At 43.5% G+C, this 26,187-nt stretch overlaps 9 protein-coding genes across 9 annotated transcripts; 5 read left to right on the forward strand and 4 right to left on the reverse strand.

The window, feature by feature from the left end:
- Nucleotides 1-1,383: 1,383 nt before the first annotated feature.
- BDB00DRAFT_850407 (armadillo-type protein) lies at nt 1,384-6,751 on the forward strand. Its single transcript, XM_053125438.1, has 15 exons — nt 1,384-1,514; nt 1,616-1,788; nt 1,886-2,001; nt 2,098-2,189; nt 2,292-2,584; nt 2,673-2,901; nt 2,987-3,051; nt 3,126-4,328; nt 4,434-4,964; nt 5,053-5,251; nt 5,344-5,664; nt 5,739-5,927; nt 6,007-6,178; nt 6,256-6,402; nt 6,494-6,751. Exons 1-15 carry the CDS (start codon nt 1,470-1,472, stop codon nt 6,628-6,630), a joined length of 3,912 nt encoding a protein of 1,303 aa, XP_052974304.1. The 5' UTR covers nt 1,384-1,469; the 3' UTR covers nt 6,631-6,751.
- Nucleotides 6,752-7,776: 1,025 nt separating this feature from the next.
- Nucleotides 7,777-8,922, forward strand: BDB00DRAFT_773339 (RGS domain-containing protein; the record flags this gene model as incomplete). Its single annotated transcript, XM_053120092.1, has 2 exons — nt 7,777-8,061; nt 8,143-8,922. The coding sequence occupies 2 exons, from the start codon at nt 7,777-7,779 to the stop codon at nt 8,920-8,922; spliced, it is 1,065 nt and encodes a 354-aa protein (XP_052974305.1).
- On the reverse strand, nt 8,913-11,283 carry BDB00DRAFT_964299 (uncharacterized protein). The gene is made up of 2 exons (XM_053129767.1): nt 10,499-11,283; nt 8,913-10,053 (listed from the first exon to the last, which is right to left on the reverse strand). Exons 1-2 carry the CDS (start codon nt 10,925-10,927, stop codon nt 9,295-9,297), a joined length of 1,188 nt encoding a protein of 395 aa, XP_052974306.1. The 5' UTR covers nt 10,928-11,283; the 3' UTR covers nt 8,913-9,294.
- An 850-nt stretch (nt 11,284-12,133) lies between these two features.
- Nucleotides 12,134-14,002, forward strand: BDB00DRAFT_877888 (formyl transferase; the record flags this gene model as incomplete). The annotated part of the gene is made up of 8 exons (XM_053127668.1): nt 12,134-12,190; nt 12,263-12,395; nt 12,474-12,560; nt 12,625-12,707; nt 12,791-13,033; nt 13,108-13,215; nt 13,320-13,451; nt 13,544-14,002. The coding sequence occupies 8 exons, from the start codon at nt 12,134-12,136 to the stop codon at nt 14,000-14,002; spliced, it is 1,302 nt and encodes a 433-aa protein (XP_052974307.1).
- A 129-nt stretch (nt 14,003-14,131) lies between these two features.
- BDB00DRAFT_850418 (soluble NSF attachment protein) lies at nt 14,132-16,251 on the reverse strand. The gene is made up of 7 exons (XM_053125439.1): nt 16,143-16,251; nt 15,549-16,048; nt 15,278-15,403; nt 15,016-15,196; nt 14,737-14,911; nt 14,589-14,675; nt 14,132-14,495 (listed from the first exon to the last, which is right to left on the reverse strand). Exons 2-7 carry the CDS (start codon nt 15,853-15,855, stop codon nt 14,349-14,351), a joined length of 1,023 nt encoding a protein of 340 aa, XP_052974308.1. The 5' UTR covers nt 15,856-16,048; nt 16,143-16,251; the 3' UTR covers nt 14,132-14,348.
- Nucleotides 16,252-17,114: 863 nt separating this feature from the next.
- On the forward strand, nt 17,115-17,366 carry BDB00DRAFT_723760 (putative ubiquitin; the record flags this gene model as incomplete). The annotated part of the gene is made up of 1 exon (XM_053118217.1): nt 17,115-17,366. A coding segment is annotated over one exon (252 nt), but the record flags the coding sequence as incomplete, so codon positions are not given.
- Nucleotides 17,367-18,068: 702 nt separating this feature from the next.
- BDB00DRAFT_71053 (thaumatin) lies at nt 18,069-19,558 on the reverse strand. Its single transcript, XM_053118174.1, has 2 exons — nt 19,047-19,558; nt 18,069-18,932 (listed from the first exon to the last, which is right to left on the reverse strand). Exons 1-2 carry the CDS (start codon nt 19,128-19,130, stop codon nt 18,156-18,158), a joined length of 861 nt encoding a protein of 286 aa, XP_052974310.1. The 5' UTR covers nt 19,131-19,558; the 3' UTR covers nt 18,069-18,155.
- A 391-nt stretch (nt 19,559-19,949) lies between these two features.
- BDB00DRAFT_850426 (adaptin N terminal region-domain-containing protein) lies at nt 19,950-23,743 on the forward strand. The gene is made up of 18 exons (XM_053125440.1): nt 19,950-20,065; nt 20,166-20,237; nt 20,299-20,425; nt 20,501-20,574; nt 20,635-20,756; nt 20,830-20,992; nt 21,091-21,263; nt 21,347-21,420; nt 21,488-21,744; nt 21,823-21,968; nt 22,047-22,156; nt 22,245-22,366; nt 22,438-22,525; nt 22,615-22,742; nt 22,820-22,912; nt 22,979-23,036; nt 23,104-23,237; nt 23,313-23,743. The coding sequence occupies exons 1-18, from the start codon at nt 19,961-19,963 to the stop codon at nt 23,643-23,645; spliced, it is 2,379 nt and encodes a 792-aa protein (XP_052974311.1). The 5' UTR covers nt 19,950-19,960; the 3' UTR covers nt 23,646-23,743.
- Nucleotides 23,744-24,043: 300 nt separating this feature from the next.
- Nucleotides 24,044-25,929, reverse strand: BDB00DRAFT_850433 (uncharacterized protein). Its single transcript, XM_053125441.1, has 4 exons — nt 25,595-25,929; nt 25,288-25,507; nt 24,641-25,155; nt 24,044-24,563 (listed from the first exon to the last, which is right to left on the reverse strand). The coding sequence occupies exons 1-4, from the start codon at nt 25,619-25,621 to the stop codon at nt 24,141-24,143; spliced, it is 1,185 nt and encodes a 394-aa protein (XP_052974312.1). The 5' UTR covers nt 25,622-25,929; the 3' UTR covers nt 24,044-24,140.
- Nucleotides 25,930-26,187: the final 258 nt, after the last annotated feature.

Genomic DNA, 26,187 nt, shown 5'->3' on the forward strand with positions numbered 1-26,187 from the left:
AAGAAAAAGAGGGAAAAAATGATTGATCTGCTCTTTTTGATAGCCGCCAGAGTCGGGATTACTTTATTGTTGCTGTGTGTTGGAAATAGTGAACAGCCACACACACAATGCCGCTGGTGGATATACCAGAACCAATACTTCTGGCTTGTAAGTACGATGTCAAGCCGTAGAAATAGTAATGAAATTATCATCATCTACTGCACTTCTGTCAGTCTTCTTTACCCTTAGGTATTCTCTTCAAAGTGCTCTTGCATGATGCTGCAGCTCTCCTTACAAATGCTAAAAGCAGGGTACATATATAACGTGGTAAAATTAACTCTGTCATGCTGTGTATGACTGTTGAGTTCTTCTGAAAGGTGAAACATTGTTCATATGTATCCCCGCATATGTCGACGAATGTCTAGAAGATTATATGTGAGTATTCAACAGGGTAACATTATTAGAAAGTAAACACAATTCTCGTCGAGCAAATGTATTCTTCCATGCGCTGTCTATGAATCGATGCGAAGAAATCTAACAAACGACTACCACCACCAAGCTAGCAAGTGTACACTTGCGAATGGCTTTTCATATGGTGCTACTGATGCTGCTGTATTTGCTCTGCTATTAGCTCGAAAGTTTAAAATTGATAAAACTGGGTACTATTGTTAGCGAGTGCCTGTATTTATTGCTATCTTAAAACAACCTTGGATGTCCATCTTGGCGTATGATTTACTTGCGAGTTTTAAACAGGGAATTCCTTGAAAATACTTAGATGGTCTAGTAGACTAACAGCAAAATGCTTCGTATAATCAGCACATACTTCTAGCTGCAAGGCAGGTTATTTAAGGTAGATTTGCCAGACACTGGAGACCGTGACAACGAGGTTGTTTTTTATGTTGAGCTTTGATAATTTTAATATAACATAGCCTACGAAGAGACTGTAAAATATGAACTTTTGAGGGACTACTTTACTTTCAGAATATCGCTTTAAATGGTGACGATTCACAGTAAGAGTTCGTGGGATTTTTCCTTCAAGCTCTTGCAATGATATACTAGCTTTATATTTCCTGCTGCAAGCTGCCGATAGTCGTCCAATGTCGTTCATCGAGATTTGTGAGCGTTGGCTGTACATACCTGGCAGAGTCTCTTCGTGAGCTGTGATATATCGTCTGCAGGGGATCCCTCTACAATAGTCAAATGGTAGTGCCTATGCCTACAAAGGAAGGTTTAACAAATAATCTGGTGTCTTGATCGAGCTAACTCTGATCAAAGTGAGAAGAGCGAGCCTTGAAAAAGGAGTGAGCGAAGGAGCGCAGTAACAACGCCATTCCTGCGAGTAACAACACCAAGATTGCTGAGTTCAGACAAGCTCAATGCTTCGAAAATAGAGGGGCGGTCACGTCCACGTACGTTAAGTTACAATACGCGCAGCCTTTCTTTTTCGTTTCTCTGTATTCGCGCATAAACCCGACCAAATAAAGGCAACAATGGCAGTGACAAACGCGTACATGGTTGCTAATCTCATCGAAAAGGTGTGTTTATAATGAACAATTGCGAATTTCTGTGCAGGTGCTTGGGAACTGAGCTTTTATGAAACACTAAACCGCAATTCTATCTGCTTTTATTTGAAAAGATGAGTAACGAAGACAGGGACTTTCGTTACATGGCCCTGAATGACTTGATGAATGAGTTGCAAAAAGAAAATGGACTTTCTATGGACGAGGCTATTGAAGGCAAGGTCATTCGAGCAGTTTTAAACTTGATGGAGGACAAGAACGGTGAAGTCCAAAATCTTGCTGTCAAATGGTAAAGCAACCCGGCTATTCTCCAAGCAACATCCTCTCTTACGTATATGTGTGAGCAAATTGATTTAAGATTTGATTATCTACTGCACTTATTTTAGTCTGGGCCCCCTCGTCAAACGTATTCGTATCGAACATACTTTGGAAATCATTGATCGGTTGAGTGACTATGCGGTGCAAAAGGACAACGAAATTCTTCGAGGCATCACGAGCATGGGCAAGTCCCTCTGATCCCCTTTCTGTTGGGCTTTGTTTTCTTTTGAAAAGAGATGTCATTTTGCACTCAATGCGTATATTGACTCTGCGAGTGTAGGTCTGAAAACGGTGATCACCGAAGTAGATCCTGTGATGGGGCCAAGAATATGCGAAAAAATCATTCCCAAACTATTGCAAATGTCTCAATCGGTAAAGAAAAGCAATGATTATCTGTTGAAGGAGTACCCAAAAGTCAGGTGAAAGAGAGTATGTGTGTGCTTAAACGTATGTTTGTCGCTGTGTTCTGTACAGGACTCGTATGAAATGCAGATGGATGCATTGGACATTTTGGCTGAGGTGCTTTCCCGATTTGGATCTCAAATCACCGTGTCCCAGCAGACCAAGATCCAAGGCACCTTGTTACCCCTTTTGGATCATGGCCGTGCAGCCGTAAGAAAGCGAACCACGGTTGCCATTGGTTATTCTGTCGTTAACTTGACCGATACCATGTATATCAGCCTGATCAATTACTTATTGGACCGATTACAAAACACAAAGAACAGCGAAAAACTGAGAACTTTGGTACAATGCGCAGGTGTACTGAGGTAAGAAAAACCTTGGTCTCGATCCGTTGAGAAAAAAAAGGTGACAGTCAACTTGGTAAACTAACATTGTTTGTTGTTGTTACTGCAGCCGATACAGCACAAGACGATTGGGAGGCTATTTGCCAAAGCTTTTACCCATCATTGTCAATCACGCCAAGGAGGCAGACGAGGACGATGAATTGAGAGAAATATGCCTCCAGTCGCTGGAATCTTTTGTACTTCGATGCCCTACTGAAATTACGCCTTATATCAACGAAATCATTGAACTCGGCTTGACATATCTGAAATACGATCCTAACTTTGCAGAAGACGATGAGGTTATATACTTGACCATTTACTTTTCTGTCACTGGCCAAATACGCTAGCGAGTAAAAGTTAACGTTTTTTTTTCGATATGTCTAGGATGATGATGGAATGGAGTGTCAAGAGGAGGAAGAAGACGAAGAAGACGAATTCGACGAAGAAGTGTATGTATTTATAAAGAAGGGAGGGAAATGAAGAATACTGATAGATACTTCTTTATCATTTTACAACTATGTAGAGATTATTCCGACGAGGACGACGACATGTCATGGAAGGTGCGACGTTCATCGACTAAGCTTCTTGGTGCGGTGATCGGAACACGTTCCGACTTGTTACAATCTTTGTACGAGACAGTAGCACCTGCACTGATCAGCCGTTTCAAGGAGCGCGAAGAATCCGTCCGAGCTGACGTTTTGATGACCTTTATTGCATTGTTGCGACAAACTGCCGTGTACGGTGGCAGCGGTGGCGAGTCTGCAATTGCACTGCATTCTGCCAAATCCAACCTTTACTTTGATGCTACGGGTCTTGGAGACGAACTCTCGCTTCTCCCTGAGAAAGTACGATCATCCGGCTCGCAGACGTTTGACAGTGACATGGAGACCGGTGAAGGACCCAAGCAGCTGCTTCTTGCACAGGTCCCTAAGCTTGCCAAGGCACTTTCAAAGCAGCTTTCATCCAAATCGACCCAAACGCGACAAATTGGCTTCATCCTTTTGCGTGAGCTTGTCACCGTATTGCATGGTGGTCTCTCCAACGAGATCGAGCTGTTCATTCCTGCTATCGAGTCATCGCTAGCAACCGGAGCAAACGAGACGCAGCACATTGCACTGACGTCTAACTTGAAGATTGAAGTGTTGACATTCTTACGTCAGCTGTTCCGCAACCATTCTACCAATGTCTTACACCCTTACCTTAACCGCCTCTCTCCTCCAATTATTCGTACCCTTTCGGATCGATTCTACAAGATCACCTCTGAAGCGTTCTTGCTCTGCATCGAGCTGATCAAGGTCATCCGCCCTATCAAGCGCAACAGTGAAACTGGAGAATACGATATTGCAGACATGAATTCAGACTACAAGCCCTACATCTTGGACATTTACAATATCACTATCAAGATTCTCGGCACAAGTGATGCGGATCAGGAAGTCAAGGAGCGCTCTATCATGTGTCTAGGCGCTTTGCTCGCTCAAGCAGGCGATGCACTTCAGTCTGAACAACGTGAGGCATGGGATATGTTTTTGGATCGTTTGCGAAACGAGGTGACGCGCTTGATCACTGTGCGCACGTTGGCAATCATTTGTCAAAGCCCTGTAGCGGCTGGTTCAGAGCTTGAGCGCTGTGTCTTGGTTGCTGTCGACGAAATTAGCCTTTTGCTCCGCAAGAACAACCGTTCGTTGCGTGTTGCTAGTGCTGAATGCTTGCGCATTCTTATCCAAAAGTATGCTTTCTCGATCTTTTGAGATAATCAGGAAAAGGGACTGCTTCGATGAATATATTATAACGGAGGAAAGAAAACTAAATAACATCCTTGATGATATTACAGGTTTGGCCAACATATCCCTAACGAAAGCTGCAAGAAGCTTCTAAATGAACTTATTCCTCTTATCTCTGACGCCGATCTTCACTTGTTGCCATTGGCACTGCGCACCATCGAAGCACTCATTATCGCCAAACCAGAGTCAGTCCAGGGTATTAAGGAAGCCACCCTCCCATCTCTGTTCCAATTGATCCAATCACCTCTATTACAAGGCGCTGCTCTCGACAGCTTGTTGAATTTGTTTGCCGCGCTGGCTCGAGCAAGCCCGGCTGATTACCAGATACTCGTCAAAGGACTGATTGATCCATTGTTGAACGTCAAGACATCGGGTGTTTCTGCTGGCGGTGTTGCAGCTGTTGCCAACAAGCAAGCTGCTGCTACTGTCGCTCAATGTGTTGCTGTTCTTGCAGTCAACACGGACGAAGCAAACTGCCAAAACACTATCCGTGGATTCCAGGGCTACATCGAGGATGCTTCGACCAACGATTCCATCAAGTACCTGAGCCTCCTTGCTTTGGGTGAAATTGGCCGTCGTGTGTAAGTGCTATGAGTTTCTGCTGTGGTTATGTATAATGGACAAATTGACCCTCAAATAGATACTAATGACTGGCCTTGTACTAAATAGCAACTTGAGTTCGATTGATAACATCCAGGAGCATGTGCTTCGATTGTTTGCAGCACAGTCCGAGGAAGTCAAGTTTGCAGCTGCATTCGCTCTTGGTAACATTAGCGTTGGTAATCTTGAGAGATACTTGCCCTTGATTGTGGCACAGATTAAAGAACAGCCCAAGCGGCGCTATTTGCTGCTCCACGCCTTGAAAGAGGTACGCTCGAACATACATAAGCAAACACGGCTCTTTTCATCAACCCACACGCGCTGAAAACATCTGCTTTTTACCCTATTTTGTACGAATAGATTATCACGCGCTCTGACAAAAACACAAAGCTCGGTGCTGCATCAGACGAAATCTGGGTCTTACTTATTGAAAGCAGCGACTCCGAGCAAGAAGAAGGCACCCGCAGTGTTGTTGCTGAGTGTCTCGGCAAGCTCGCATTGACCAATACCACCAAGTTTTTGCCCGAGTTACAATCGCGTTTAGCTTCGCCCTCCGCACATATCCGAGCAACCGTTGCCACGGCAATTAAATATGCAATCGTCGATCCAACAACTGAATATGATGAACTTCTGAAACCAACTTTATCTCAATTCTTATCACTGCTGCAGGATTCTAGCTTGGTAAGTGATAACTAGGAGAATCTGATTGGGGCGGAAACTAAGTGGGATCGTAAACTTACATAATGATTGGATAGGACGTACAACGGCTCGCGCTCTTGACGATGAATTCAGCCGTGCATAGAAAGCCTTACTTGATCAAGGGCATGTTGGGCGAACTTGTACCACTCTTGTATAGTGAAACTGTGGTCAAGGAAGAGCTCATCCATACTGTTGAAATGGGTCCGTTCAAGCACAAGGTGGACGATGGTTTGGAAATCCGCAAGGTAAATTATCGGAACTACAAGGGGTTTTATGCCATCTACGCATTATGAGGAAATGGCTGAAAATGGGTAAAATGATTAGGCTGCATACGAGTGCATGTACACCCTTCTCTCGACTTGCTTGGATAAAATTGACGTGCATGGGTTCTTGGACACTGTGCGATCGGGATTAGAAGATCAGCATGATATCAAGATGCTCGCTTACTTGATGCTGGTTCGATTAGGCAAGGTAGCACCAACAGCTGTAATGCAAAGTAAGTTTTCTTAGAAACGGTATTCTGTTACACACACGCCACAGAGATCAATTGACGCGGATCTCTTTGTTGTACAGAATTGGATGAATTAGTAGATCCATTCAAAGCCACACTGGAATTCAAGATGCGGAGCAATGCTGTCAAGCAAGAAGTCGAAAAGAACCAAGAACTCGTTCGTGCCACGCTTCGGTGCATGGTCGGTTTGGCTGGTCTTTCGGAACCAGGTAAATAGCAACAAAAAGGACAATTCAGGGTCAAAAGTTAAGGAAAACTTTATTGTATACTCACGCACCATGTTTTTTTACAACAATTAAGGCGTATCACCTAAATTCGACCATTTCATCAAGGAGGTGCAATCTGGTCCTCTTGCCGATGATTATAATCAAACGCTGGTGGAGGCAAACAATCGAGAAACGATTCGCAACCCTGGGGACTACATGGATATTTCGTAGGGCGCTCTGTAGTAGTAGTGAATAAACAAGAAGCATAGTATATACATAGTCATTAGCAACAATACCGTATATTTAGTGATGGAAGACTGTCCAGTGGAACAGTTAAAACCAATATATGTCGATCTACTACTACTCATGGACAGTGCACGGGATCCAAAGGCTTCGTGGTTTCTTCTAGAACCATACTGATTCGGGTTCTGTTGTTCTGTTCTGTTCTGTTCTGTTCTGTCATTCTGTTGAGAATTTAATCTCATCACCGTTGGTTTCATATCCAGCACATTACACCAGCAAATAGAACATCTAGATTGTTTGAAGGATTACAGTACGCTAACGAGCAAGCATATGCACTACCAGCGTGAAAGGGAGGCTGCAATTGTGGCCGTACGGAAAGCCAAGCACATCCCCTTGCTCTCCTACCCACCATGCTCCTCCCCATTCTAATTCATGAAGCCGACAACAAAATCGATGGAAGACTACAGAATGCCAGAAACGCTCTTGACGTAACATTTACTAGAAACATATTAATCGCGAACTCAGAAAACGGAAAAGAGCTACGGCCGAAATAGAATACTTTCCATCGTACAGAACAGTTTTCTAGAAGTCGAACACTAGTAGTTAAAAAATGTCTGCTCCCTAAATTTATCTATGCTTCGCCCTTGCCAGCTCTCTCATTTCTCTCTCTCTCACTCACTCACTTCCCTTTCTGGCCATACTTACATACTATCTTTGATCCACATCCCATATCCCCCCTCCCTCTTCTGCTCTCATCACCCCTGCCTTCCGTATTCCTCCTTTTGGCAAACAATAAAAAAACCTATTCTTCGATCTTCAACTATGGAACCGTCGTTGTCTGTGTTCTCACACTTTTGTCACACTATGGCCACGACACTCGACAGCTGCAAAACAAGTCTATCGCTTCGATCTCGTCCAGTCGTTGAACAAAGACGCGGAAGCCTTGCACAAATGATGGTCATGACCACCACGTCGTCGCTCCAACAACAACCTAACTCGCTGAATGCTTCATCATCACTCGATAACACTTTTACAAGTATCAGTGGTTCTTTAACTACGACGGACGATCCAATGGATCAAGATGATATCGACCATTTGCCGCTTCCTCGCCTTCCTCCGGCTTCATCACAATACATGACAGCAACCGGTGGCCGTCGACGATCATCGTCATGTACTATGCTGACAGCATCATCGATTCACAAGGCCAGCAACAACACCGGGTTCGATGTCCATACCCTCTACAAGATAAAACGCAGCCGATCCACCCGCAAACTCAACAACTTCTTCGGCGAGCAAACACCCGATGATATCTGCATATCCGAGATTCGTCGTGAAGGTTTAAAGGCACTGCTGCAATCCAAAATACCTGTGTGTTATTTTCTGTACCATTTGCTGCAGGAAATCAGCAGTGAAAACTTGGTATGTACTTTTTTTGTTTATGGTCTGAATTTTACCAAGAAAACATGTCTACAGTATGATACTGATCGAAGAACATTAAAGTTTTTCTTCACTGAACTCGAACAATACGAATCGTTCACCTATCTCAACAGCGTCCAGCAACTCGCTACGGCACAGCATATCTATGAAACTTACCTAAGCCCCAACAGCCATTTCGAAGTCAACATTGACGAGCGGATACGACGCAGCGTGTCTGCAGCTTTGCACCAAAAACAAGTACACAGCTGCTTTGATCCGGCCAAAGCGGCTGTTTATGCTCTTCTGGAGTCGAGCTTTATGCGGTTTGTCGACTCACACATTTGGCAAGAAATGGTAGCACAATGCGGCGGTGAACACAACTCGTTCTTTTTTGACGACGCCACACGCGAAGCTGCTGTGAATACCTTACTGCGTTTCATAGAACAACAGCATGCCATGTTATACACCAACCCACATACGGATGCACCGTTGTCCATGTGTATGAAGACGGCCAAGAAACGACATGAGCTGACTAAATCTATGGTGCACGAATTTTGTCGGACCGTGGTGGGCGTCGAGTTTACCTACTACAACGTGTGGGATCGTGATAGTGGTGAAGATATGACCGACGACGACGAAGATATCGACCTCAAGTACATGTCCCCTTCGCAGTACAGCTCTACGTTCTCGCTGTCGTCCATAGCTTCGAACAGTGTCATGAGTCGCGCACCCTCAACTGTGCAGATTGCTCCGTCGTCCTCAAGTTCATCGTCATCGCGTCCCGGCGCTAATTTTATTCAGGCTTTGAAACGACCCCGGCAGATGGTGGAAGCGTTCGAGTTTTTTGCTAGAAAGAAAAAATGATCTCAGACCGTTGTTTGTCACTCTCTTCTTCATGTTCTTTATATCGCATAGATAATACTACTACTACTACTACTATTATCATCATTATTGCTCTTCATTGTTTTTACTCTTTATTACGCGTTTCCTTCTATAGTATGTACAAGGCCATTTTTATTATTCATGCTTAGTTTGCTGAAATAAAGAGAAGGAAGGGGGATATGCTTGGATAGTAATATACTTATGAGTTGTTAGAGGGAAAAAGGTTGAGAGCGAGATTTGTATGAGTAATGTATATGTGTAAGTATCCGGAAGAAATAGGAGGGAAAGGAAGTGTGAAAAGTGATTGATTAAGTGAATGACGTTGCTGTTGAGTGTAGTGCAAATGATTGATTATTAATGATGCATAGGTTGGAGCAGCTCTTGCTGCTGCTGCTGTTGTTGTTGCTGTTGTTGATCTGCTGATGGAGACGTTGACGAAATAGACGGTGCAGGTGCTGCAGGAGTTTCAGTAATGGCGGTGTTGGATGGAGTCGAGTTGGTGTCGTTAGTCGTTGTTTGAGCGGTAGCAACAGTTGCATGGTTTGTTGCTGGTTCAGTATTAGCGACAGTGGCGGTTACAACAGCAGCAGTACTTGAAGATGGCGGCCGTTCGACACACCACCAGCGGTGACCGTCGCTCCAGGCTTCGCTTTGGCATGCTTTGCTGCAGTATTTGGCTTTACGACATCGGCGACACTTTGCAAACTCGCGAGGTTTCGTTTCCCATTTTCCGCAACGCATGTTTGCACACCTCCGGATGCCGCCCTGCGTTTCATCCTTGCGACAAGCGTTGCGCATGATAACACCAGCCCAATACTGGATCAAATGCGGATGCACACGATGGGTGAATCTTTCGACGATAGAGAATACGTTACAGTCATAAGCAGTGTAAAACAGCTGACGAATATGAGGGTATTTCGACAGGTACGCCAACAGCTGTAGTGACATGAGGATATCTTCTTCGCGGTAAAACATGTTGACCAGTGAGCCTTCTTGTTCACGCTGATGCTGGTGATGTTGCTGGGTTGCGCCTCCTCGTCGGTTGCGTCGGCGTTGTTCTGCACTAATTTTCACATATGGAAATGTGCTTCTCCGAACAACAGGTGATTGAGCCTGACGACGGGTCGGCAAGGGATGCATAGATGAACAAAGTCTCGCCGTTGTCGGCCTGTTTTCATGTTGCTGCCGATCAGGTTGCTGCTGCTGCTGCTGTTGCTGTTGTTGCTGTTGTTGTTGCTGGTGTGCTTGCGGTTGAGATCGACATGCATCATCCTCACTCGAATCAAGTTGCAGACCTGATAGAAAAAAGACCAGCGAGTTAATGTTTTATGAGGAGGAAAGGGGGGGGGATGGAAGGGTTCATATAAGGATAGTAGGGGAAAGGAAGAGAGAAAGAGAGAAAAGGGTTATTATTTGGATGCTGAATAATACCTCCTAACTCACTGCCGCGACGATCCATTGTAAACAACTTGGCTTCAATCTGCTGTTGCTGCTGCTGTTGAGGCTGCTGTTGCTGTTGCTGCTGTTGACGTTGTTTTTGTTCATTTTCACCCGTAACAGCCTCCAATGCTCGTAAAAAGTTCTGAAGCACTTTGAGGACAATCGTAATCATGCCGGCCTCAACAACCCTTGTTCGGATTTGTTCCGTGCCCCGTACACCAATGTTAACGACACACTGGAAAGCAAGTGACCATTGGCACAGACTCCGTAGGTCGTGTGGTGAAGCTGCATTTGTAGCAGTTGCCATCGTCATGGGTTGCTGTACATGTGGGCTGGATAGAATGCGCACCAACTGTTCCAAGCCGCCATCAAGTATTAAGATTTCTCTAATGCGTGGCGAAGTGGAGGTCAAGTAGGCAAGATGAGTCAGCGAGTTGATCATTGGGAGTGTAGCAGTGCAGTCGAGCGCCCGTCTATCGTACAAGGCAGAAGTGATGCACACGGCGGCTCGATTCTGACTGGGAAAGCTCAAGTTGGGTTCGCGCATGATGATGTGGGAAGGGGCGGGGGAGGAATCAAGAAGCGTGGAGTGAAGGAAGAAGAAAGCAAAAAGTGGGAAACAATAATAGAAAGAAGGGGAGGGAGACGATTATATATTGCAACCAGCCCGCACACAAGCGGAAGATCTCTTTTTTTTTCTGCTGCGGTTTCAAAGCAGATTTTTGAAGCAATAGCAGCTGTTTTACACTAGCTTTGAGATCTTCTAACGCATCAGCGTCTCTACATTTATACAACGACGACTGCAGCCTGCTATATCGATAGCGATTTGAATGATGGGTATACCGTCTTTCTTTGGAGCACCTGTTATACTTTCATTCATCCCGGCATTTGGTTTCTTAAAAAGTATACCAACATCATGCTTTCATTGGTGCATGTGCAGCGGAGCCACTGCTGGATAAGGCAAACGCCATGCAATAATGGGGCCCGCCTGGATGTATGCTGTATGTGCCAATTTGCACCCGCCGGCTGTGGCACCCCTTCTTTTTGTTCATCACGAATTGTGCGAGAAGGGGTGGGGCTTGACAACTACGATAAGTTGCCAGGGTAACGTATATGCTACTGGCTAGTAACTTAACTGTTCAAATGACACAGATGACTTTAGATTGTCGATCGACATTACCTGACATACTTTGTTACAGCAGGTTCGTTCACTGACTCGACCACGCGTTCTGCGGGCATGTTATTAAAGCACTTGCTTATTTTGATGGCCCTTTGGAGCATTTGAAACATCAACGGTGAAACAACATAAACATAGGCGGACTATGTTTACGACAGGCAGATGGACACATCGCACAGCACAACGAAGCCTCGACTGATGCGTTTAATCCATTGCCATGTGTCTCACTGTCTAGCAAGTGATTTGGTTTGCTTTCATTTAGATTTACAAATAAAAAAGTTAGCGACATTCTCTTTCAAAAGTTCTCATCGATATGTTATTGTGGCAGACAATAGGACAGCTAAGTAGATATACTTACTAGCGAAAGAAAATTATCATCATTGAACTTGAGCATGTACTATGACATAGCAAGGAACTAGTAGGGTATCAGTTCTTGTAATTGTTGATGATGCAGCAGTTTGGGTCACATTTGAATATCCTACGTGTATGTACGCGTTGATGGTAATTTTTTTTGAGTTGCTTTATTTCCCAGCCTGTCAAAGCTGTTTCTCAATACTTTTCTGCCAAAAATACGGCATGTTACGAACGACAATTCTGCCTTGTTGGTCTGCAGCCTTTCGGCGATCCGTTCGAGTAAGTTGAAATCTGTTTGCTCAATCAAGTGGAAAACAACAAAGCTAATGGGTTTAATGGGTTTCCTCATAGTCTAGCTTTTTGCAGCATGCTCGACACCATGCATATACCACACAACAAGCTGGCAAAAATAAATTCAAAGTGGTATTCTTTGGAACTGACGACTTTGCAGTCAAGCATTTGAAGGAACTCATTCTCGATAAAGGTAACGGCAGAGGAAAATGACTGATCTTCAGAGGAAAAAGTGATTGGACTAATTGGGTGACATGAAAAAAACAACCAGCAAAGCCAAACTCTTGTATTGCTAGCATCGATCTTGTCTGTCCTCCAGATAGAAAAACTGGCCGAAAGTTGAAGAATATTACGCCCAGTAAGTTATTTTTATAACCTTTGTAAACATGCATTGCATATTTACTTAAAATACACGTTAATAGGTCCTACTAAAGGTATTGCTGAGCTGTACAGTATCCCTGTTCATCACACACCGGAGAATGCAAAAACTCTCGAAGGATGGAAGGTATTAACAATCATTTCTGTTTTGAGTAAAGCACGTTAGAAGGAGCCAATGTATAGCTAACGAAGAGGATATATTATATGTAGTTGCCTGGCAACGGGTATGATCTAGGAGTTGTCGTGTCGTTCGGTTACTTTGTGCCAGCCGATATCATCCACGGGCTAAAACACGGAGCAGTCAATGTTCATCCATCGCTTCTCCCTAAATATCGCGGTGCAGCGCCTATCCAACACACCATTCTAGCAGGCGATGATGTAACAGGAGTAACAGTTCAGGAATTAGACGATAAAAAGTTTGACGCTGGACGTATCCTCGCTCAACAAACTATGGTAATCTCCGGGGGGCGGATCTCTTTGTTGTTCTTCAATATCATGCTCTGACATCCAAGTAAACATGTGCGTAGGATCTTAGCCGAGTTAATGCACCAAATTATAGATTCCTAAAAGAAAAACTTGGTGATATGGGACGCAGTCTTCTCATAAATACCTTGCATAATTTTGACAAGTGTAAAGTAAGTTGGGAAGGAACAATACCAAGGGAATGATAGAGCCTAATGTTTCTCTACATACAGAATATGCAAAAGTAGCAAACCTAACTATGAATCTCTTGTCTTAGAAAAATGCTAAAGTACAGGATCTTTCGCAAGTATCGTCAGCGCCGAAAATCAAGAAGGAATGGTCAGAAATTGTATTTGATGATATGAGAGCCTGGCAAATAGAACAGTTATATCGGGCCATCGGTGATCAAGTAAGCTAGAACCTCATCTTTCCTTTTAAGATATATATGTATAGTCCACAAAGATGATATACTGACTTTCTTTCTTCACCACTGTTATATAGTACCCGCTTCGTACCACATTCACCTTCACACGGATCAAACGATCAAAAAAGATCAAACAACGCCATATCACCATGCAGTTACTCAACATGTTTCTCCCTGACGATTCGCCTTTGTATTACATGGAAAATGAAGCAGAGCCGGGCACTTTTGTATATGATGAAAAGACAAGCACACTGCACATCAGCTGTGCCGATGGTGGTGCTGTTGCAGTAACACATATCAAGGCTGAAGGGAGCGATGTTATATCTGCACGAGACTTTATAAACGGATACGAAATTCGAGATCAAATGGGACAATTTGGTTACTTTTCAGAAGAAGACATCCATCCGGAAATGAGTGGCGTTCGAGTTACAAAACGACGTGAAGAATATAACAAGACGATTCGCAGAAGAATGAAGATGCGCAAGAAAGAGTTTGAGGAGGTTTATGGTAAAAAACCTGGACGTGGTCGATGGTAGAAAAGCTGACGTGGTCGTTAAGCTATACAAACAGTAAACATTAACTTCATGTAATTGATACTATTTAGCATAGAGCTTATCAATAATTGTAATAACAGTCATTATTTATATTAGTGGATTCATATCCGGTGTTTGTTTTCTCTTTTTGAATTGACTGAATTGTTGTTAACTAATACAATGGCTTTAAAGGAGTAATGATATATGTGTGTGTTGCGTTGGTGTGAAGTTTACAATTGTATGTAGATAACAAAGTTAGAAGGGATCAAGGCGTTATGGAGGGTGGATCATATGGGTAAAATGCGTGTGAGAGAAATTGAAACTGGAGTTACATGGAGAAGGAGAAGATTTATCGAAGGTCATCCTGATCCATGCTCTTTTTAATTTTGAGCAAGATTGCCGTCTTCCAGCTATCCAATTTTGTCAGCTTGTCATATTCGTACACGGCTTGCGTAAACTGTTCCACATCGCCATTGTCGATCGAATCCATAACACCCTAACAGAAGAAAAGTTTGCATTCGCATAAAGTCAGTCAACTGTTGTACCTTCAAATCCGTCGTCCTTTTCCCTTTACAACACTTTCTCTCACCTTGAGCAACTGGTATTCGCGTGTAGTCTCAAATGACATGTCCATTCCACAATAGCTGTTCAAAGCCTGTCGTGCGCGTACCATGTCCTAAAGGGATTTTTCGATTAGTAGCCCTCCTTTTTCAACGAAAAAAGATAAAAAAACTTACATCCGTGCATAAATGGCACAATCCAGCCTTCAAGAAGTATTCTTTCAAAGACCATTTCAACAGATTATCATCTACAGCGGCAGCAGCCACGCGCTCGAACTTTTCAATAGCGACATCATACATATCCAGATCAGCTGCAATCTGAGCCACCTTGAGGAAACATTTGTTGGCCATCCTACAATATCAATCCTATCTTGGTAAGAATAACTAACTGCGTGATTGCATAGTCGAAAAGAGAAAATGGGAAATGCCCAAGTTAACAAGAACGCAAAAACTTACGCAGGCGATTCATCGGCACTGAATAAGTCAGCAGCATGCTCGTATGCATCATAAGCACCCTTAGCATCATCCAATTCCGTCTCCAAAAGCTCAGCTGCTTCTTGATAATGCCGTGCTGCTTGTCGGAAATTGCCGCCTTCTTGGTCTAGTGCAATAGCTTCATGAAGTGCTTTTACGGCAGCTACAAGAGTTTCCATCGCGCAACAACAATCCCGTCAACATATATATATATATAACCACCCAATCTTGACTGTTACTCTACCTCGGGGATCGTGTCGCTTGTAACACTTGGCAGCATTTTCATAGGCTCTTGAACCGTCAAACTTTGCGCCATTGGCCTTTTCAAACAGTTTAGCAGCCTCAATAAACGCATCGCCTGCCAACGACCCTATATACACCAAGAAGTGCATATATGTGTGTACGTACTAAGCTTAGCATTCTTTGGCTTTTCCGGGTAAATGAAACAACACGCTTCTCTTTCTTTCATAAACGAACAAAGTCATTCAAGTAATGCAATAGAAGAAAAGACTTACATTGCTGAGCCAGCTTGTACATGTTGCCTGCCTTTTCATATAGCTCGGCAGCATCTTCGAATTTGTTCGATGGGCCAAAGAAAGACCAGGATTTTAGTTTCTTTTGTGCTTGAGCGATTAATTCGCGGGCTTGTTGCTCGGAGGCTGCCACCATTATTGCGCGTGTCAGTTGTAGGAAAAGAGAAGCTGGATAAAAATGCCTCGGCTTCCTTTCGTCTGAGTTTATCTGATGCCTTGGCTCACTCAAACAGTAATGCACACTGAACCGAGGTATGCTGTTGGCTACTGTTACCTCTGCGAGTGCCATTAAGTTAGGAGGTTTAAGACCATATCACATATGTAAATGGTAGCATAAACCACACTCTTCAAGGGTGTATCATAGTTATCGAATAATAAGGACCAGGCACTATCAGTATTGCTAGAAGTTGCTACTTGAAATTATCTGCTGAGCAGCACCAGATACATCAGTGAACCTTTTCATGTGTTTCAACTGGGCTCTACTATTTTATCAAGTCAGCACTATATCACAGCCCAAAAATAGCCATTACGGATCGAAAATCAAAACAGAGGAAGCGCAGCAAGGAAAGCACTTACCTATTGAGTGGCACAGTTTGTCGAGAATTTCCTTGTTCGCCTCTTGTGTCACTTCAAGTCCAGCTTCTTAAAGAATCATCGATCCGCTTCTTCAACCTGCGCCTTTCTTTCTTCTATTCCCCACTTTTGCAGCCACTTTCTTCCCCTGGCACTATTGCTTAGACACATAATATCATCGCTTCTGTCATCAAGATGGTACCCAAAATTGACGTGCTTATTGCGGGCTTCCCTGGACTAGCGCTTACGATCCCTTATCGAAACGATGAACCTATCCAATACCTCATGGACCGCGTATGTAACATATTGGATGGTACCACGGTCGGTGGAATACGACACACTTGCCGTCTCTTCATTGACGGTATTCCGATCGAGAACTACAAACAGTCTATATACGATTACAGTTTGTTTGGCAAAGTGATCACCTACAGAGGCAGTCGACACCAGTATCCGATCAAACGCAAACTTACTTTTATCAACAGAGACAATGAACAGCAACAAGTAGCTCTGCCAGACACTAAGGATGCTTGTGCTACTCTGGGAATAAGCAAAGGAAAAATAAAGGTAAGAACTTTACGTAGCACATTTGCCGTTAGTCCGCCCAAATTTTTGACTGCCGCACGATTACAGAGGCAACGACAATGGCCAACTGACAAGGAGCAACAAGCCGAAGATGAGCCAGCCGGAGCATCAACTACAATAACACTCAATGTGGTTACCGCAGATGGTGAAAGTACCAGCGTCGATATGCATAAAGGTGACACGGTGGAGCAATTCAAGCAAAAACTGTCGGACTTGGTCCAAGATTGGCTGCTGCCAGGTTCAGAGCAGTATCTCTTTTTTGATGGATCCGCGTTGAACAACGACTCTGTGCTTTCGGACTGCAGCAACATTCACAATGGTGTTATCCAATTACTGATAAGTCGACGAACGCTTACCGAAAGCTCATCTTTTTCAGTCGATCCCTTTGAGCCGATCATGGTATACGTCAAGACACTCACGGGAAAAACTCTCGAAATTGAGATTGCTCCGGAGCAGACCGTCGACGAGCTGAAACTGGCAATCCAGGAGAAAGAAGGCAATCCAACGGACCAGCAGCGCATAATTTTTGCGGGAAAGCAGCTTGAGAGTGACAAGAGATTGTCAGATTACAATATACAAAACGAAAGTACTTTACACCTTGTGCTCCGACTTCGAGGAGGAGGAGTCTCGCCTTCGCTCTTTGCAGACGTGTCAGACCCTGAGGGACCTACAAAAGTAAAGTTCGGAACAAACGCGCCTCCAGGCCGATTTGTTGACAACGGTACCAATATCGAAGTGAAATGCAAGTGCACCCGGAATTATCAAGTCATCTCCCAGCAAGGGTTTGGACTATACGAGCTTGGAAACACACCCACACAATGCCCCAATTGCTACAGAACTGATGTGACCCCGGTCACTGTTGGGTTCGTCCGCTGTCAGTATAGAATTCATGGCTTAAAAGAAGATGGTACGCATTTTAAATCAGATTGGAAGAAAGTCAGAGAAGAGGACGAATACCAGCGCTATGACCAAGACAACCAGGTCTCGTGGAAGCGATTGGGAATAGAGTCAAGAGGCTTGTATGCTAGCGCTGATGATCCGTGCACAATTTGTTTGGAAAACCTTGATAATGTTACAACGTTAGCATGTGGCCATCAATTCCACGCAAAGTGTATCAATGGTTGGAAACTGACTTGTCCAAATTGCAGAGCATCCCGTTTATGATTGTCGCTTTTTGTTTCCCTTTTCACACGATATATATAACTTTATGTAAAATTGAACAAAAAAGAATCTTGCAATTATAGCAGAAGATTTTCACATCCAAAGTCGAAAAGCTGTTGATTTTTAGGAAAAAATGGTAGCTACACACAGACCAGCTGCATATAGTCTTTTATTGCACATAGTAACGAATGTTTGTTGCTTTTCAGCAAGGTATGTATGATATATAAAGGCGATAAAAATGATATAGATGATATGTTGTCGTCAAATAACCATTTAAGGACAGAAGGTGACAGTGTACTTATTGGCCTTGCATCCAAAAGTGCTCTTGGCATCATCATAGGCGTAGCTGTAGGCATCAGGGCAGCCAGACTTGAACCCGTCGGCGTATTCACTAGCCTTGCACTTGTCGGGAGAGTTGTATTCACCAGTGCAGCAATATTCATCCGTGCCAAAGGCAGCACAAGCACTCTTGCAGGCACCGTTGTCGCCCTTCAATTTGTCGGGACACGATGGGAGGCTTGAACAAGTAGGCGATCCACAGTCGTAACCATCGCCGGACTTGCCTTCGGGCTCGATGCTCATGGGGAGGTTGAAACCATCGACAAAGGAAATGTCATAGAAATCGCTGCCTTCGTAACCCTTGAACAAAAACTCGGCAAGCGAGACAGCAGAGCCATAGGAGCTGCAATCACCGCCTTCACAGCCCCAGAAACGACCAGCCCAGTCGGAATCGACTTGGAAATCATGGGATGAACCGGCAGAGACATCCTGGGATTCTTGAGCACCGCCACCGTTGGTAAGCTTGTAAATTTTGAGGTTGTTGCTGCAGCTATTCTTGACGGTAACGGTAACATCGCCACCTGATGAAGTAGTGTTACCGCTGCTGGTGCTTGAGGCAGAGGCACTGGAGGATGAGGAAGTGACAGAACCAGTAGAGGATGCAGAGGAAGAAGAAGAAGATGCGGTGGGGCTTGAAGAAGCAGCGGCAGAGGATGTGGAGTTGGTGGGAGCAGCCAAGCTAACGCCAGCGATAGCAAGGATGGAGGCAATCTTGATAATGTTCAACATTATGTTACTTGATATAATAAGAGTCGGTGGGGATATTGATGAGGGGAAAAGCAGAATCGTCCCTGAACTACCCTTTTATACCATTTACTCGAGTACCTGAATTTGATGGACGAACGAATCATGGTTTACTGCCCTGAAAATAAAAGTGTGAAACGAACGACCGTAGCCTCTGGTTCGCATAGTGGCACAATCATCAGTTACAAGTCTGAGACAAAGACTAGCTGTTTCTTCAGTTCGAAATTTTATTCGTTAAGTGACATATTTTTGAGTTAAGTAACTCACATTTTGTTCCTAACAGAGATGTTACCTCCAAATCGAAGTTTTCTAAACTAAAAATTTCATATGTTCTGTAAAGAAAATTTCACTTTTGAGACCATCTGCCAAGAGTATAATCTCAATTATGGGAACCGAAGCTATCTGGTGAAACTGGCAGCGGTACTTTTGCAGGGGTTTAGCTTTAATCCGTTGCAATTGGTTTAGTTGGAAGTTTACAATATCGTATATTATCCAGCAATAACTGAAACGTAAGAACGGATAACGACTGTTTTTAACGGTTCAGCGGGAAAGATTTTAAAGCGGGTAAAGCATGGTCATTGGGAGACGGTGACGGGCAAACAGGGTTATTTGATGGTCGTGGTATTCTTGGGAACGTCGCTTAGAGACATCAACACATGCTGCACAGTCTTTTACTTTTTTCTACTGTTGCTGTATATGAAATAACAAATCTAATTCCAGTATGCATTATGTAATCAATTGCTGTTTGGATATATGGAGCAAAAAGCGAAATTAGAATTATATAGCAGAGATCAGTCGGTAGCAGTCAGTGAGGATGATTACACATAGTCCCACACCGACATTTGTATCAAAGTGCAATTTCCATTTTACATTTGTTGTGCGTTCGTAGCAGTTGGGATGTTACACAGGCAAATGGCACGCGCAAGCGCGCATGACCGATAGTGATCTTTCTGGCGGCGCATGATTCTACATATGCTTCTTCATTCTTTTCCTCCATGGCGCGCGTACAATCGCTGTTCACTTCCGAATTTCTGGCATCGGGATTGGGTCCAGAGTTTTACGCCTTTTTAAAAAGAATAACCGAGGCCAAGAGCAAAGCAGTAAGAATTGGATGTAAAGAGGCGTGAACAATGGTCGGCAAATTGTTGAGTGGTCGGTTTTAAATGCATTGTGATTTTATTGTGCAAATTGTTTTGGCAGGAAGAACATTCGCATGTCACGGATGAACTTGGTAGTCTCTCAGCCAAAATGGGGCTGCCTGATGTTTCTTCGGTAATTACTATCGCCTATACATACTTACACTATTCAGTGTGCTAAACCTTTTATTTTCCAGGCACGTATGAAGGACTATTTGATACGGTTGATCCACTGTTTTATGCTCGGTCACAATGTCGATTTTGGTATAATTTATGCAATTATGGCTTCACAAAGTGGCGAAACTGCTGCCGAGCGTAGAGTAGGTAATTGGCTGATGAAGGGTAATTAGGGAAGAAAAGGAGGAGGATATGTTACTCACTACGGTTGTATAATTTAAGGCTACCTGGCATGCACATTGTTTTTAGGAGACAACGACGATCTCGGAATCATGTTGATCAACACATTACAAAGAGTACGTCCTGTATGCTCCATAGGCTCTGTATCATGTATCGCTACTTAACACATTTTTCAGGATTTGAAAAGCTCCAATTTTTTGGATCGTTGTGTTGCATTAAATGCAATTTGCTATTTGCACCATGACGAAATGACAAGCACCGTGCTTGATTCTGTCATTGCATCGATGGATTTTCCAAAGTAAGTGGATGCTTGCTGTTTGGGGCTTTCCGTCCACAAAAGTTGTCAATGTTACTGAACGATGCATATATAGACAAATTGTCCGACGAAAAGCAGTGATGACACTGTTTTGCATGTATCAACGATCCCCTGATCTGCTAGACAGAGTGGAACCGTTCTTCCGTGGGGCACTTGTGGATAAGGATCAAAGTGTCGTCTTTGCTGGTTTATCTATATGGAAGGAAATTATGTGCAGAGTAAGTGAGAATATAGACATTTTGGAACATTTATCTGAGAGTTCGACACTATGTTATTGACTCAAGTCATCTCCTCTTTTCTCATTTAATTTTGATAGGGTCAAGAAGAAGCAGAGCGTTATGAGGACATGCTGCCAGTGTTCATACAAATTATGAACCAGATCATGAAAAATCACGTACATCGATCATTCCATTACCATGGAGTGACGGCACCATGGGCGCAAGTTGCTTGCTTACAAATACTAGGGGCCTATATTAAGCATGGTGTTGGGTAAATATCTGCAGGCTGCACAAGAATGGTAACTGAGTATGCTATTTTGAAAGTATAGAAAATTGAATTCATTTTTGCCATAGATCTCAGCAAGAACTATATCAGCTTACAACCGAATGCCTCTCACTCGTAGAACGCAAAGTAGATGCAGCGTATGGTAAATAATTTATTGTAAAACGTACTGTATTATGCCTATATATATAGCTAACTTTCGTTTTATCAAGCCATTATTCTCGAATGTATACGGCTGCTGAATAGTATGGATACTTTGTTTCTCGAAAGTATGATATCTGCAGAAGATCGAAACCCTTTCCAAATTCTGGATGGGTTTCTCAGATCAACGAATCACAATTTGAAATACCTGGGATTGCTTGGAATAGAAGAAACAGATCGAAACTTGTGGTGCGAGGAATGGCGGGATGGGACACTATTGGCAGACGCAGTTGAAATTGCTGGCAGTGACAATACTCTGGTCTTCAAGGTTAAAATCTTTCTTAAGATGTCGTACATATAACAAGTTATGGATACGTGTGAACTAATTAACACTGCACGTAACTAGGCTGTGGATCTTTTAGACAGCATCATAGGCGATACTTCCATGCTGCGCGTGATATATCCCAAAATACAAAAAGCAGTGGAGAACTGTAGTACAACCTCGGCCATTCAAGCCCACATCTCTCGTTGGTTTCTTGATAAGCTCGATCTATATCCTTTTTCTTTTCTTTCTAATGTATAATGTACAATTGATTTCAAAAGCGTAATCAACCTTGACTATTAGTATACAGAGGGTGTAGATGTGTGGTATATTGAAACCGCTATAGCAATACTGTCCCCGGTAAAGAAGACCATAGATGAAGAATATGTTTCAGCGATATGCGATCGAATGAAAAGTGGTAAGTACTTCCTTTTCAGTTACACTGCTGTCTGTTGCTTGTCATTTGAAGATGCATTAAAAGATTACTTATGTGCTATCACTGGCAGAGCTCGAAGATGAGATTGAATCAACAAATTTTCGTGACGCGGCAGTGTCGTCTTTTTACAAGATGTTGAAAAGCAATAATCAGGATCAGATATCTCCTGCCTTACTTGATCTGGCATTTTCGGTAACAGTAGAATGTGATCATGGTGCCATAGTTGACAAAGAGAAACTAATTTTTACTTCCACTATATTCAGACATTGAGCGAGTACACGTATCTTTGTTCAACGTGCACCGAAGCTGATGTAATGTGGCAGTTGCAAAAATGGGCCGTTATTTTAAAGGGTACCAATGAATTATAGTTTCAAGTTGTCCTAGCTTCAATTGCCGACCTGATGCGCTTCTTGCTAATCGGAACTGCCATCATCCTACAGATGACTTACAACAGATCCAAGCTTTACAAGCAATAAAGCACTGTATGTCTCGATCCAGAACGTGGCACGCCGACCTGAAAAATATATTAAATGCGTTCAGACGATCGCCGATGCAGGAAAAACAGACGGTAGAAATCAAACCGTGGATATGGCTGTGCTTGTTAGCATTGGATCGTGTTACTGAATACAGTTTTCCCATGTATAGATCGCTTGCGAAATGTTAGATATGATTGTAGACTCTCAGTTTGAGAAGATGCTTCAGGATACCAACGTTACATCTCTCGCGATCCCAACAAAGGTAACCGAACGATAACTAAAACATTCGCATATTACAATCGTTCGTAATTACGAATCATCATCATAGCTTGTTGTCAATCCTAACCGACCTCAGAAGCCAAGCCGGTATCTCGACGAAGGAAAAGGTCAGAATTATTTTAAAAAAATAATAATAAGTACTGTCAATAAGTGTTTGATCTGATTGTAATGCAGCGACAGACCCTCAGACTCTTGATACTATTACCGATGTTCGATCCTACTCGCCAGCATCACTGCAGCAAAAGCGATCACAACAACGGTTCGATAAGGGAAAGTCTGTGCTCTCTCCACGTCAGAAAGCCGATGAGGTACGCTCTAGCTGCTATGCCAATGTACGCTCAAACATCCAGTATAGCGGTATATTAACATCACAATAACCATAGGAGTCAATGGTTGCAAGTCTAATGGCATTGGAACTCGAGCAATCAACGGAGGAGCAACCATTGGAAACCGAATCTTTCGGGGAGCTGTGGCTGAAGTACGCAGCCGAGCACAAGACAAGTGTGGAGCATTATCCTATGCAAACGATAACGGATCTGATATCGACACAGTGGAACTTTTATATTGTGCAAGTGATTGGCCAGGAGCTTATTGCTGCACAAGAAGGAGAACAAGTGTTGCTACATGGAAACGTGACGGACTCAAGCGTCGAGCTGACCATCAGATCGCCGAACCGATCTGTATTAAATCGTTTTCTTAGCACATATTCCATATAAACAGTAGACCCATTGTAATACTTCATAAGCAATCTCATCAGAAATTATGCTGAAATGATTAGAATAAACATGATCGCTTTTACACAGAACGAGGCAGCTTATGTCTATAGCACTATACGTCTATTGTTTAATGCGAATAGAAGGGGTCTATTACGATGCTACTACTCTTGGATACTTATTAAATGTTTATCGGAAGGCTATGTAATGACGGTGCGCTTGTAGCATTCCTGCCGCTTCCTTGCGTTACGGCGATCAAGAGGGAAAGAACATAAGAAGAGAGGTCTTATACAAATTCAAACGACTTGCTTGATATCATGGCTATATATAAAAACTAGCAAAGCATGACACATAACATAGAGTTAGTGTTCAAAGATTCAATATATCACTGTAACAGCAAATAGGTTGATAACCATAAAAGCATTTATTTTTACAAGCATACAGTATCATGAAAGAAGAAAGAGACTGAGGTACGGATACATATTTCTTAAAGACGTATCAGTACATGTATTCATAGCTAGTCTCCCCATCGCCGTCATCACCCTTGAAGATCAGTTCGCTATCGCCATGCTTGGAGCTGACGATCACATTCGAGCCTGTCTCCTTCTCCTTGTAGTATCCAGCTTTATATGTATATCGATTCTTCACAACATGAATGTCATCTGGATTAGGCGCTTTGACGATGGGCGAACCAGTCCAACTTGAGACGATGAAGTTGCCGGAAAATTCGTTGGCTGACAACTCTGCACTGGCTGGTCCAACAACAGCGGCGGATGTCACGTTAACATGCTCAGAGGCTGGATGAATTTTGACTTTGCTTGCACCATGCACAGCAGCTCCTGCAAATGTTTGAGTGGGGCTATAATCGCCCATTACAACGCCATAAAGTGAGCCAAGCATGATCTTTTCCGCTTTCAAATCCTACACACAGCAGAAGAGACAATGATTAAATGCAGAAACTCAGAGAAGAAATCTGACAAAAGAGGACTTCAAATTACCGAGAAGTTGATGGCACCATGGCCCACGCCAGCTCTGAATTTACCGAACGTCAACTTGGTCAGGTCAGTTGACGTGTGAATGCGCAGTGCTTTCCTGATGTGTAAGTCCAAATCCTCATACGATTCGAGATGGGATGGGAAGACCACGTGGATGGAGTAGGTTACACAATCCTCTTTGACTGGTGGTTTGCGGTGCCGACAATGATGGCCACCCTTGCGTTTGACTTGGACACTGTATTGGCCTTCATGGTCAAAGCCAGAGATTGATATTTGATCTTGGAGCTCTTTGCGGCCGACATAGGTAGTCACGTTGACCTTGACGTCTTGTGTATCATCGTCGTCAGCAGCTCGATCCACAGTAACTACGCCTCCATGCGAAAATTGGCCATCCAAAAACACGGCAGCGCGCTGGAACTCGTCAGGTGAAAAGGTAAACACTGAAGACGAAGGCAACAGCTCTTTGGGCTTGCAAAATGTTTCATGGCGACGCGGGGGACGCGGGTGCTTTGCATACTCTGTAGAGTTGTATTTTTGTTTTGTTTGTTAATTGGCATGGCATGAAAATAACACATACGCACTTGCACTGTAGTCGATGATAAAAAAAATAGTGATGCAACGGCCATGTGAGCCAGTATCTGTGTTCTTACCAGGAGGGAAAGCGATCGAAAGTTTTCCACAGTGTGCGCCAGTCTGTTCTGCACCGCACTCCATAACTTGGTCTTTATGGTGGTGCGAACATCCGCTTTCGCCAAACATGGCTTGCAGGTCTTGCATGAACGCGGCAAGCTCATTAGTGCCTTGGATGTCTTCCGCTTGTGACGGGAAACCCATATCCAAAACACCCTGTTCAGAGTGACCACTCAAAGTCTATGACGTCCATATTCGCGAAACAAGGGTGACGTTCTTTAGTTTCTGCCATCGTATTCTTACAAATAACGAGAAGGAGGATCATACCCTTTTGAGCCATGCAATATTATCCATTTGAGTGTAGGTAAACAAACCAATGACACCACTGAGTAGCAGGACATGCCACCAACGCCAGCGACCTTACGGTTATTAACAATAAATGGTCACACGGAAGCATAGGTCAGCCTTGGGTGAAAACGACAAAAACACATCGTAAAGTTCAGAAGCCATACTACCTCGTCGCTGAGCTTCTTGCTGTTGTTGCCACGAGAGATTGTATTCAGGTAAGTTTCCAGAAGGCTTTTCGCTATTCATCATGGGAAGGTAAAGTGCAAAAGAGAGAGAGAGAGAGAGAGAGAAAGGATGAGGAAAAACCAAATTTGAAACAGGCGTTTATAATTTTACACTGGGCAATGTGCGTGTTTTTCATGCAGACCCGGTGTAACATTCAGCCGATCCCCATGCTTTCGAACGTCACAGCGAAACGAGAACACGGTGGCTTGATTTTTGCCGAAAGGCTTCACCCCACGACATCGTTTAAGTAATGGGTACACTCAACAGCAATTGTCGCTTGAGAGACACCCCCAACATTACAAAAAGATCGCAACGGGTGAATCTTTTGTAACTCAAAGTGGCATTTC

The sequence above is a fragment of the Zychaea mexicana genome (assembly GCF_025766255.1).
Source record: "Zychaea mexicana strain RSA 1403 chromosome Unknown BDB00scaffold_119, whole genome shotgun sequence".
Classification (NCBI taxonomy): domain Eukaryota; kingdom Fungi; phylum Mucoromycota; class Mucoromycetes; order Mucorales; family Lichtheimiaceae; genus Zychaea; species Zychaea mexicana.

Bases quoted from the DNA above. Each gene is read 5' to 3' on its own strand.
- BDB00DRAFT_850407 (XM_053125438.1), top strand. From the start codon at position 1,470: ATGGCAGTGACAAACGCGTACATGGTTGCTAATCTCATCGAAAAG. The intron at 5,252-5,343 runs GTACGCTCGAAC...TTGTACGAATAG, and splicing joins TGCTCCACGCCTTGAAAGAG to ATTATCACGCGCTCTGACAA. The intron at 6,179-6,255 runs GTAAGTTTTCTT...TTTGTTGTACAG, and splicing joins ACCAACAGCTGTAATGCAAA to AATTGGATGAATTAGTAGAT.
- BDB00DRAFT_964299 (XM_053129767.1), bottom strand. From the start codon at position 10,927: ATGCGCGAACCCAACTTGAGCTTTCCCAGTCAGAATCGAGCCGCCGTG. The intron at 10,054-10,498 runs GTTACGGGTGAA...ACCCGTCGTCAG, and splicing joins TTTTACGAGCATTGGAGGCT to GCTCAATCACCTGTTGTTCG.
- BDB00DRAFT_71053 (XM_053118174.1), bottom strand. From the start codon at position 19,130: ATGCGAACCAGAGGCTACGGTCGTTCGTTTCACACTTTTATTTTCAGG. The intron at 18,933-19,046 runs GTACTCGAGTAA...AACATTATCAAG, and splicing joins CGTTCGTCCATCAAATTCAG to ATTGCCTCCATCCTTGCTAT.
- BDB00DRAFT_850433 (XM_053125441.1), bottom strand. From the start codon at position 25,621: ATGGATAATATTGCATGGCTCAAAAGG. The intron at 25,508-25,594 runs GTATGATCCTCC...TGGACGTCATAG, and splicing joins ATATTGCATGGCTCAAAAGG to ACTTTGAGTGGTCACTCTGA. The intron at 24,564-24,640 runs GTAATTTGAAGT...TGCTGTGTGTAG, and splicing joins ATGGTGCCATCAACTTCTCG to GATTTGAAAGCGGAAAAGAT.
- BDB00DRAFT_850426 (XM_053125440.1), top strand. From the start codon at position 19,961: ATGGCGCGCGTACAATCGCTGTTCACTTCCGAATTTCTGGCATCGGGA. The intron at 20,575-20,634 runs GTACGTCCTGTA...CACATTTTTCAG, and splicing joins TGATCAACACATTACAAAGA to GATTTGAAAAGCTCCAATTT. The intron at 21,421-21,487 runs GTAAATAATTTA...CGTTTTATCAAG, and splicing joins CAAAGTAGATGCAGCGTATG to CCATTATTCTCGAATGTATA.
- BDB00DRAFT_850418 (XM_053125439.1), bottom strand. From the start codon at position 15,855: ATGGCACTCGCAGAGGTAACAGTAGCCAACAGCATACCTCGGTTCAGT. The intron at 14,912-15,015 runs GTAAGTTTTTGC...TTGATATTGTAG, and splicing joins AGTGCCGATGAATCGCCTGC to GATGGCCAACAAATGTTTCC. The intron at 14,496-14,588 runs GTGAGAGAAAGT...TTCTTCTGTTAG, and splicing joins GCGAATACCAGTTGCTCAAG to GGTGTTATGGATTCGATCGA.